Raw genomic sequence first — 11,701 nt, 5'->3', positions numbered from 1 at the left:
ATATACATACATATATAATACACACACACATATATATTATGTATTTATATTATATATATGATCTAGTAGACAAGGACAATAAGGCAATTATGAGGTGACAACAAACAAGATGATCACATGGCAAAGCAAGTTGAGAAATATACCCACACAAAAGCTTGAGACCAATGTTGTTTATGAACCATGGTCCATGTTATGTGGTGGTGGGGTGCAACCTTACCTCACCTTCATTTCATTATCATTCTCACATGGATGTTTTCTTAACTGCCCACCCAACTGGCTTATGGCTATGTTGTTTTAGGATATAATTTCATACGTTTTTAGCTGAATATTTCTTATAAAATGCTTATTATGACATTTTATTTTTAAAACGTCCAAAACAAATCTGTAAAAACTTTCAAAATGGTTCTATAGTAACGTTTAGACATGACGTTTTATTGTTTGTTTCTATAAACTTAAGTCTTATAAGTCATTCTGTTTAGACATTTTAATCGTCTTATAAACGTAATTTTATTGTAGTGTAACATGCGTCACACGGATGAGAAGCATTGTGTTACGGTAGTCATTGTTTAATATTCATGGTTTAGTCCTTGATCATTAATTTTGTCATTGACTTAATGTTCATCATTAATTAATATAGATGTAACATATTATCATGCTTTTCATAACGTTATAGAAACATGTGTAACATTACGACAGTATTTAAGGTCATATAACCTTACATTTTGTTAATAAAGCATCAAAACAACGTCGTTTTATATATATATTGCATATGCATAGCTGCATGAATAATTGCATCTAGAATTTGTGCAAATTCTCATTTATTATTCCCGGCCTTCTTATTTTAAAACAATAAATACAAATGGTCTCTTTCGAATCTTGAAATTTTCCATCTTCTTATACCCCGTGATCGACAATACATATAAGAAAGTGATTACATTTCACACAATGGGGTAACGCGCTATACCTCTAAAAAAAACTATACTCGTGAAGCATTACACACGAAAATTCAAGAAAAAGACAAAAACGCCCTACTTTTTAGGTAACAACTTAACACATTTAGGTCCGAAATGTCAATACTTTTAATCTAGTTTATTGGAATACTTAATTAGTAGGCCAATTAAGAGTCCTAATAATCGGATATTTTAACATCTAAACCAAACGAAATTGAATTGAATATTGACGCAAATGGGAAACTATGTGCAATAAGCAAGTGGTTTAAGCACAAATTGGAATGCTAAATCACCATTTAGTGAGATTATGAATCATTCTGCAATTAGCTCATGTGTAAAAGTGAAAATTAACTGAATATATTTATTAATAAAAGATAAAGTGATTTAAAAATTAATTAAATAAATAATTTAATTTTGTATAGGAGTCATTGTTCTTATCCAAAATAAAACGTGAGATTTATCTCATTTTGAGTAAAAATTAGTCCATAAATATAGATTATTAATTAATTTATTTTATTTTCACTAACAATTAGTTTATAGTAAATTAAAGACCAAGAAAATCTAACAAAAGACGACCTTTGACTCTTGTTGCTTGAATTAGAAAGTCAAAACAAGAATCAAACCGTGAAAAACTATGCCATGTTGCATCTAAACTAAATCCACATATATGTTTTTTAATGTTTTTTTTTTATTTCGAGTCACTTTTGATCGTTTTATTGTATATAAAAAAATAGATCAAGCAGTCAACGTACCATCTCATAAGATTCAATTACTACTGATAAAAATGTATTTGAATCTCTTTTAAATCTGTTTTTTGTTCTAACAGATTTTTTTTAAAAATTTCTCTGAAATGAAGAAAAATAAGAGAAAAAATGTGAAAATTTTCACATTTAGAGAACTCTCAAAAAATAATTATTATGAGGAAGAAACAAATTTTCAATTAGAAATAATATTTTATTAAAAATATGCACGTATTGATGTAAATAAAATTGTATGTAGTTTTATATATTTATGGATTTAAATTTTCTTTATAGAATAATGAAAATAAAGTTAAAAAAATAAGAAAATGAAAAGGTTAACAATTAATGTGTTAATTGTATACTAAAAATAAATCAAAATAATGAGAAAAAAGATGAATGAGATAGAAAGCTTCTCGTTGAACAACCTTTTGGTTCTTCCTTTAATATATATATATATATATATATAGATTAAAATCATGGTGAAGTTATTGATAACCCATAATGTTTAGAGTTTAAGGAACTCACAAATTTAATCTTCTATAAGAACATTTGGTATCCCATAACCTTCATCGTATCACAACAGACGGACATAAAACAAGAAATACCGAAATGCCACATTAGATAGGATATTATTTCTGCAATACCTTAAAGTTAGGATCAGTTATGTATATAATCTTGAATGAGATTTTAATAAAATCTATAACTTGTTTATGATTTTATTTATTTAAATAATACATAAATATAAAAATGAAAGAATGTGCAAAAGATACGAAGACAAAACTAGAAAGAAAAAAAGAAGAGTTGATCCAAGTAGGAAAGTAAAAGCTGCAAATCTGCTACAATTTTATTAAAAACAAGCAAGGTATTTGTTGATTTGTGCAACTGCTTTGCAAGAAAGAAAAAGAAAGGTTGATGATGATCTATACAAGTACAACCATTGATGCATCAAGTACAACATCAAAAAGCCAATGGGACCAACATCAAATCAAATCTCCCATCCCATGCATAAACTACAACACAAAAGGGGACCAAAAACCAACACCCTCCTGCCAATTTTCACTTACAAGCTGAATCTAAGTTTTGGCTCTATACCAATAAAACCACAAGTTATTATGGGTTTTGTATATCCTGATCTGTAGCAGATTTATGAGAGTAAGTGTACAAATAAACTCATACACCCTCCTCATCTTTGGTGAGGTTTCAACTCCTGACTTTTTAGGAGGCCAAAGACCCTTTGGTGTGTTACGGCTTATTAATAGTGTCATTGGAGGTGGGATTGAATGTTGCAGGTTTGAATCATTTGATGACAACAGAAAAACTACTTTGATGTTGCAAAAAGGATCTGTATATCATATATTAATCAAGTATCCATGAGAATATATGTATAATATCCTCAACATTATAAAACAGAAGTGTAAAACAAGAATGAAAGAAAACCATATATATATATATATATATATATATATATATATATATTTGTACATATATGATCACAAGCATTGATGGCTTAGCATTTCTTGATGCGGCTTCTTAGGGTCATCACAAGTCGCTGCCTTTCACCTTCTACTTCTGCAAATTTTAGACTTATTTCTGAATATCTTTCTTGCATCTCCATCAGTTCTACTTCCATCGATGTGTTTAACCTCTTTAGTGATGCTATTTCTTCACCTCTACATGCCTGTTATAGATATACAACATCATTAATTATATATATATATATATATATATAATCACATGAATTAATAAAGATCCAATATATCTACCTGTGAAATGGCAATACTTTGATCAAGAACCTCCAATCTTCTTTCCAACTCTTTGATTTGATTCATAAGATCTTTCTCCTTCCCCAAAAACAAAGTTTCAGAGCTCTTCAAAGCACTTTCCTTTTGTTTCATTTGGCCCTGCAGATGATCAAACACAATATTTCAAAAAAATATACTAAAAAACTTGTTAAAATGCTCAAATGCATCATAACATCCTATTCTAGTACTCTACATATGATGTACAATTGTTTAGTCTTGTAAACGTAAGTAGACCACCATATTTAAGTCAAAACGCATGTTTATAATTCATATGCATGTAAATGGAAACGGAAAAAAGAGTCACCTCGAGTAGTTCTATCATGTTCTTCAGATTGGTAACCTCTTTCGAGCTGCAACGATTGTTTCTTGAAGCAGCTTTGCTTCCCTCCAACGCTTTTACTCGATTGCTACTTTCCTTAATCTTCTGCTCCATGCTACTTATTGCATCTTTGCTATTTTTGAGATCGCATTTTAGTTCAGATATCTGCTTCCTCAGCTTCTCCTTTTCAGATTCATCTTCGATCAAAGACAACTTCATGTCATTATATCGAGATTTAAGAGCTTCCATCTCCGACTGCAATCGTTCATAGTTGCCATCTTTTTGCTTGTTAGCATCCATTAGCTCGAAAAACTCCTTCCTTGAACTCTCCAGTTCCATCTTTGCCAAATGAACCTCATTTGTAAGACCCTTTCTTTCATTTTCAAGATTCTGCTTATCTGCTCTTAGTGTCTCAATCTCAGCGGACATATATTCGATCTGATTCTCCATCTTCTCCAACTCTGTTGACTTCTGAGTTACTTGACTCAAAAGATCGACCAGTTTTTCTTCACAACGAACGTTGATCAAGTCTAAATCTTGTTTGACCTTCTCTTCGAGATGTCTTTTCTCTAAACGTAGTTGGTTGGCTTCAAACATGGCTTTCAAGGCTACCTTATCGTTTGCTTCAAAACTAGACGTCATTTGTGCAGAAAGTCTTCTAAATTCTTCCTGAAGCCTTTCTGCTGTATTCGCGTTTTGCATCTTCATCTTTCTCAAGTTTTCCTCTGCGTGAATGGCTCTCTGCTCCTGCTCAACTTTTGCATTCATAAGATCTTCAAGATCTGCTTCAAACCCGCGACCTTGATCCTCTAAATCTTTCTCCAAGTTCTTGACATGGGTTTCGAGTTCTTCAATGGCAAGAACTGATTCCGAAAGTTCTATGGACTTCATTTTGAGCTCATTATCCAAACTCTCAATTTGTGCTTCGAGTTCGTTTACTACGGGATATGATGTACACTCGTATTGCATCTTCAGTTGTTCTTGCAGTTGACTTTGCTCGAGTTTACAACACATGTCATGATTTCCCTGCTTCAGGATCTCGTAATCAAGCGCGATTTGCTCCATTTGCATTTCGAGCTCATCTTTATCTCTTTTGTATAACTCTATTTCGCCATAAAGATCCGTTATCTTCTGCTCTAGTAAATATCCCTCTTGCATACCGCTATGTTCTCTTACAATCTCTTCCAACGCCTTTTGATCTTCATCATCATCATCTGTCTCGGGTTTGACTTTTTGCAATTCACGAGCTTTACAACATTTTGACTTTGACATCTCGGAATCCTTGCGTTCCAGCATTTCATCGAGATCCTGCACTGCAAGAATCAGCTCGGTGTTTGACTCTTGTGTTTTCTGAAGTTGTAACCGTAGATTGGAATTCAAATCCTTTTCGTAGTTAAGTTCTTGTCTCAGTTCATCAACAAGATCCCATGGATCTCCTCCCTTGATCAACAACTTATTGTTGACTTTGGCTTCGGCTTCTTCGGTGCATTTCTGATATGCCTTGAGCTTTTCACACTCATTCTTGAAGGTGTTTCTTTCTTCAATAAGTGTAGCTACTTCCCTTGAAAGATCCTGGCCCTTTTTTCTTTCTTTCACAATTTGCTTACGAAGAGTCTGTAATTCTAACTCCGATACATCAGCTTGCCGAGTCAAAACCTCGAGTTCGATTTTGAGCGTTTTGATCACCGAATCTGGTGAACCCTCTTCAGATGTATCTCCTGGGAGGAGCTCAGGCTCGGGCTCCCCAGGACTTGGAGAAGAATCGTCTGTGCTCATGTCGGGAGGTGAACCATCTAACCAATCCCAATGTGATGCTCTCTCACGCCGTTCTTCATAGATTGTTGTAGCCAATGGTTCATGAGTTGGCTTTGTCTTCTTTGGTTCAGGCTCTCGTGGGGTATCATCAAGTCCTGAGCTGCTATCAGAACCCGACAACGTGATTTCTGATCCACTCGATGCCCGACTCTCTCTTTTAACATTATCGCTCAAAGTCCCATGATCCTAAATAGAAAGTCTCCTGTGAGTAAAACAGATGTGGACTTCGTAACCATCCTAAATGCATACACTTACTTCATTAGGGCTGCTGCTAATGCTTTCTTCCATATCGTCGTTGCTTAATTGAGCTCTCAAACTCCTATCTTGGCGTTTTGCATTTTCAGTTCCATCAACCTCCCTGTAAATTTTACAAGTTTTAACATAGCATTTTTGAGAAATTGAAAGTAGAACACTTCAAAATATACATTTACCTTTGATCTAATGACTCCTGCACCCTTTGAATCAATACCTAAATCAAAAGATACATAAAACCTTAAACATGAACCGAGGGAGGCAGATTAAGAAAAGGCTTGATAAAAATAAAAAATTGATATTAACCATTTGCTATTCTAAAGAAGGGACTAACATGCAAAAAAGCAGCACAATTTCCGTTTCTTAGAGGCAGAGATAAAGAAGTCGTCTTTGTAGCTTCAGCGAAACTTGCAAAATCAATGGAAACTTCACCAACACAACTAGATTTTGAAGAGCCCTACAAAATGCCAAAAAAACCACAAGAAGATTATTTTCACCATTTTAAGTTGCTTGATTCGAATATATAAGGAAACATCTCAAATGGTTTGTACCGTTGCCATAACAAAGTGATAGACTTTCTCATTAAACTTTCCATTTTTGGGATCACGAACGAACTTCAGAGTTTGATAGTGTGGTTTTTCCCAATAACAGCTTCCATCTTTAACTTTAGCTTTCTCTAATCTGGTTGTCGGCTTTCCAGTATCGGCTGGAATGATAGATATGATCAAAGTATCTCCTGTTAACTGTTTTAGCTGCGTATGCAACACCAATGATCCATGTAAGTGTTAGACCACCAAGAAAACACTGGTCAATGTAAGTCTGACTTTTCTCAAACTACAAAACAGAACCATTTTCTTGACCTTGATTCAAATAAGAATCTGTTAGTTGGGTTAATTATGAACTCATGGAAAGTTTTCACCAGATATGAACCAGATTCACCATTTTCAGTGCCCAGGAAACGCAAGAAGACACTAACAAATGTTATATGAATCTTGAAAGTAGTCATAAAGTAAACCCAACATGCTTCACGAAATGCAGGAAATAAGCAGCCATTGATTTCCTTGATTTTAGTATTTTTAGAGATCGAAATGAAGAAATGTTTTCCAAATTACATATATAATTGCATATTATTTAGGAAACATTTACAGTAAATTATATAACTGCATTAAATTTCGAGTAAATAATGCCTATATTAACTCAAACATTTAAACAAACACAAAGTATGCAATAATGCATTCAATCATTTCAATGAAAAGATACACATTAATAGATTATTAAACATCGTTTAGATAAAAAGGATATTACCTGAGTTGCATGAAATTGCAATTTGAATATCGATTCGATCTTGTTCTTCTCGCTCCTCCATCTCGCTGACTTGAACATGATTTCTCCCCCTCACCCTCTCTCTCTATAGACTATAAATACATATATATGTGCTTCTGTATCAAATGCTCAATTCCACATCGTCAAACTCAAAATTCAGGAGCCAATGAAAGAAATTCGGCAACCTCATCGGAGCTCCGGCAAAGCAGCAGGAAAATCATCTTATATTATTACCGAACACCCATTTCGCCATTTCCACAAACACAAAGCCAGAACAATTTTGGAAATACAAAGCTCAAAGACAGAGACTGAACTTCAAAAAGTGCAAATGAAATCAGTCAAAGATCTAACAACTTACCCACGTCACTTGTTCCAAAATAACAGATCAATTCCTGAATTTTAAGCTCAAAGATCACGTATCAGACCAACACAGACACACGGGCATTGAGCTAATTGACAAAATGTGATTCTAAGTCGGTGAATTTTTGGGGGTGTTTGGTCAGATACGTATCTCTACTTGAGGAACTTGTGAATTAACATTGAAAGAGCTCACAAGCAGGTAGAGCAGAGCAGATCTAAAAAGTAGACCGCTTTCTCTCTCTTCGGTCTCTGTTTCTCTCTCTACATACAATCATTTAAAGATTTACGTTGTGTTTTGTGTATCTACAGTTCGTTGGAGAGAAGGTATTAAATATCGTGGCTTAATTATAAAATAATAAAGAAAGGGGGGTTAGCAACAAATTAGAAAAGTGGAAGGGAAGCTTCTCTCAGATTTTATATATATATATATATAATTAAGAAACAAACAATACTCTATAGAATTTACATTCTCACCCCCTTATTATTTTAACAATTTTCATTTTAAGTTAACCAGCTTAATTCTTGTCCATGTTGGTCCTTTAACCTAACAATATCTGATAACCAACATTTTCAAGGTCAACGGTTTCAAAGTTTCAACCTCGTCAAAAATGAAAAGTTTATGAGACTTTCACTAGTCGTATATCATTATATACTTAAAAAAACATTTATAAAAATAAAGGAAAAAACACAGTTTATCAAAATAAATTTATAAACAAAATTTGGTATCAATGTATTTTTCCTTCTTTACCATTTGCCGATGGTCTGTCATGTCAACCGATTGATCCTCTGTCAATTTAAGATCCTACATTAGTTAGAAGGGGAACTAATATTGCCTTATAAGGGACTGGATGTTTCCTCTATCAGACGCGTTTTAAAACCGTGAGTCCATGAGTGGACGAAACGGACAATATTTGATACGGTTAGCCTACGATGTACATCCCAGTTAAGTTTATTAAATTGTATTATGTAAGATATTTTATATGTTATATTTTCAAGTTGAATCATTAGAGTACTCTCGTTTTTCTTCAGTTTTTCAATGAATTTGGAAAATGGTGAATTCAACTATTATCATACAATCAAATAAGTCATGCCAACGAATAAAAATCTATCACGGTTCACATGTTTTGGGACATTTTATTATAGCATGATACTACATCATGTATGTGCTTTTCTTATAAGAGCATGTGTTCGTTGTTTTTCAGGTAATTTATTATTGCATGTAATATTTAGGGTACTGGTGTGTATTTTTTCTAAAGTAGCATAATATGTTTTTATTCTGAAAAATATCTCAAAAGCTTGTTTATATTGGACGCGGTGAAGCCGGGGTATCATTGTATCAAAACTCGAACAGATAGGGAGTATATTGTAATTGTATGTAGTTAAAGGGCTAAAAGAAAACTATTCGTTTATTAAATTTAGCATATTCATGTTGAATAGAAATTCATAACCAAATTATATCAATCAAATTATAGATGTTTTATGATAAGTTTATCAATCAAACTTAACGTCAAGTCGTTATTAGAAAATCCATTTTATCAAGTGCTACCAGAATTGCACAAACATTTAACGTCACATCATCGATATTTTAAATAGAACAATATCTGTATAAACAATTTGTTAAAAAAAGATGGTCGAAAACTGATGTTGGGATGAAACAAAACTGTAAAAGTGAATGAAATAAACAAGCTTACTAGAATAAGCTATATAATATTTCAATGTTTTTCCTATAAGAAAGGAATATTGTTATTTAAGTAATGTTGTTGATACATGTAAGATGTATCATCTGTCTTGATTGGATTAATAAAAGTGGTGAATAAATACAAAAATAGCATTTGATGCGAATAAGTTATATTTCAATTGAGACATATTATTAAATAAACTGCATATAGGAGTATTATGTCGTTTGGGTGAAGTATCAGGTCGGGTGAGAAGTGAAATTATGATGAGAAACGTAAGAAAAGATCTAAACACTTGATCATTTTTAATCTCATGTTTGTCCACTAATCGCGTTTTAGAAGGGAAATGATTCGGTACATCTTGGTGTACTTTTATTAGTATTGACATTTAATTATGATTGATCTAAGAATGAATATATTTTCTTACGTTTTTTTTATCATAATTGTTCTTATCAACGAAATCCAACTCTATATGTTTGTTAGTATAATTTTATTCAACGTTTCAAGTTGTTTTTGAATAATTACAAAATGTATCTGTGAAGATAAAAATATAAATTATAAAGATAAAAATAATAATAAATTATAAATTATATGAATAAAAATTATAATTTTGAAGAAACAACAAGGCTAAAAACGTAATTTAGTCCAGAATATTATGATGATGACATACCAATGAAAAATGAAGTTGTACAACATCAAGTGACTGAAAAAGTTACCATCCAATTCCAAAACTATAAATGTCCAACCCAACTGTCTTCATTTACAGGTAAGCCCCACACCAACCCTCCTCTATCTTTATTACATATTATCCTAAATTAAATATTATTTTTACTGTATTTTATTTTAAAATAAAGTTTTTAAAACAGTCTTTGTATTATTTTCATTTTTCAAAATAAATGTTTAATTTTTTGTTATATTTTTTAATTATGAAATGAATAAAATTTATATATTTAATTAAGAATATAAATGTTTTTTCGTTGATTGAAAAAAATGATAATTACATCTTTATAATTGTGTTTTTTTGGTTATGAACATTTTTTCCTGAACAGATGGAATATACAAATAACACTAAAAATTCGGTTCTTAATTTTAAAATATTTTTCTAATTTTTAAATATCTATTTAAACATTTATAGTTTCAAATTACTTATTCTTGAAATATATCATCGAAAACACTATCATATTTTAAAAATAAACATTGTATCTTTCAAAATATGTATTTCATAAAATATAAAATTGACTATAAATACGTTTCTCTATTTATGTAATTGTTTTACGTTTTTTCAATTTTCAATTATTTATTTTTAAAAAAATTCTCTCACTATTTATAAAACAACTCGATTCGAGCCTAGTGGAGTGGTGCAGTGACCGTCACATGGTACTTGTGGACCACCGGTTGGTTGTGTTTGAGTGACCATGCCCAATTTCAATATTTTCCATTTATGGGTTATTATCATAATATTACTTCATTTAATTATATCCCTTAAAACATTCTAACCAACACCACAATTCCATTCCTTTTTCTTTATTTATTTATGTTTGTTTATTTTTATTGGTATATTAAAAAAATAGATTAATCAAATAATATGAAGTGTTTTTATTATATCTATATTATCTTATAAACCAGATTTTTCAAAAGTTTTAAAAACAATTTTTAAGGCACAAATTTATGCACAAAGTCTTAAAAACAACTTATAATTCATTAAGTACTACTGTTTTATGCATTTAGTCTTAAAATCTCTTAATTTACAATTAAAATAACATATAGTACAAGTTACCAATGCATATTATTACCTTTTCTTTTTATGTTTCCAAGATACTTTTGACGCATTTTACTCATGCCTTCACATTCTCGTACATCTATATCTTCTCCTCATCCCCCAAGGTGGGATTCAAATTGATATTCATCATGAGTTATTAAAAGTTCTCTCATTCATCTCTCATTCAATTACTCTAGAACTTTCGGTCTCGCTCTCTTGATTCTTTGCTCTTGGTGTAAATCGAACACATTTATGGAGTCGTTTAAATATGTTGGATTTTAAATATACTGGATTTTAATCTGCCATACAATTTTTTTCATCGATAAACTGTAATTGGAACCATAACTCTTATTTATTCAAATTGTATTAATATGTAAAGACCAAGTGTAATTTATATCATCGTTAAATCTATACTATATTATAAAGCATTTGGCTAAAACTCTTAAAAACTCTTAAAACTCTTAAAAACTCTTAAAACTCTTAAAAACTCTTAAACCAGATTTCATCCCTATCCGATTTCATCCCATATATGAATTCGTATAACTAACTGTAGATAAACACAATCAAATACATGATAAATATCTAATTTTAAATATAAAAAATCTAAAATATAATTAGAATAATCATTAAGTTCTAACAGAATACTTAATTATTATCTTTATAAAATGTTATGTTATTCAACCAAAAATAAATTATTTCATTAAT

At 31.2% G+C, this 11,701-nt stretch overlaps 1 protein-coding gene across 1 annotated transcript; it reads right to left on the bottom strand.

Moving 5' to 3' along the window:
- Nucleotides 1–3,174: 3,174 nt before the first annotated feature.
- LOC112521878 (myosin-9-like) lies at nucleotides 3,175–7,799 on the bottom strand. Its single transcript, XM_025130873.1, has 8 exons — nucleotides 7,184–7,799; nucleotides 6,430–6,630; nucleotides 6,213–6,335; nucleotides 6,058–6,095; nucleotides 5,882–5,984; nucleotides 3,797–5,812; nucleotides 3,454–3,591; nucleotides 3,175–3,368 (listed from the first exon to the last, which is right to left on the bottom strand). Exons 1-8 carry the CDS (start codon nucleotides 7,259–7,261, stop codon nucleotides 3,198–3,200), a joined length of 2,868 nt encoding a protein of 955 aa, XP_024986641.1. The 5' UTR covers nucleotides 7,262–7,799; the 3' UTR covers nucleotides 3,175–3,197.
- Nucleotides 7,800–11,701: the final 3,902 nt, after the last annotated feature.

Source organism: Cynara cardunculus (genome assembly GCF_001531365.2).
Source record: "Cynara cardunculus var. scolymus isolate 2C chromosome LG 11, CcrdV1, whole genome shotgun sequence".
Classification (NCBI taxonomy): domain Eukaryota; kingdom Viridiplantae; phylum Streptophyta; class Magnoliopsida; order Asterales; family Asteraceae; genus Cynara; species Cynara cardunculus.
This window is presented reverse-complemented; position numbering and strand designations above follow the sequence as displayed.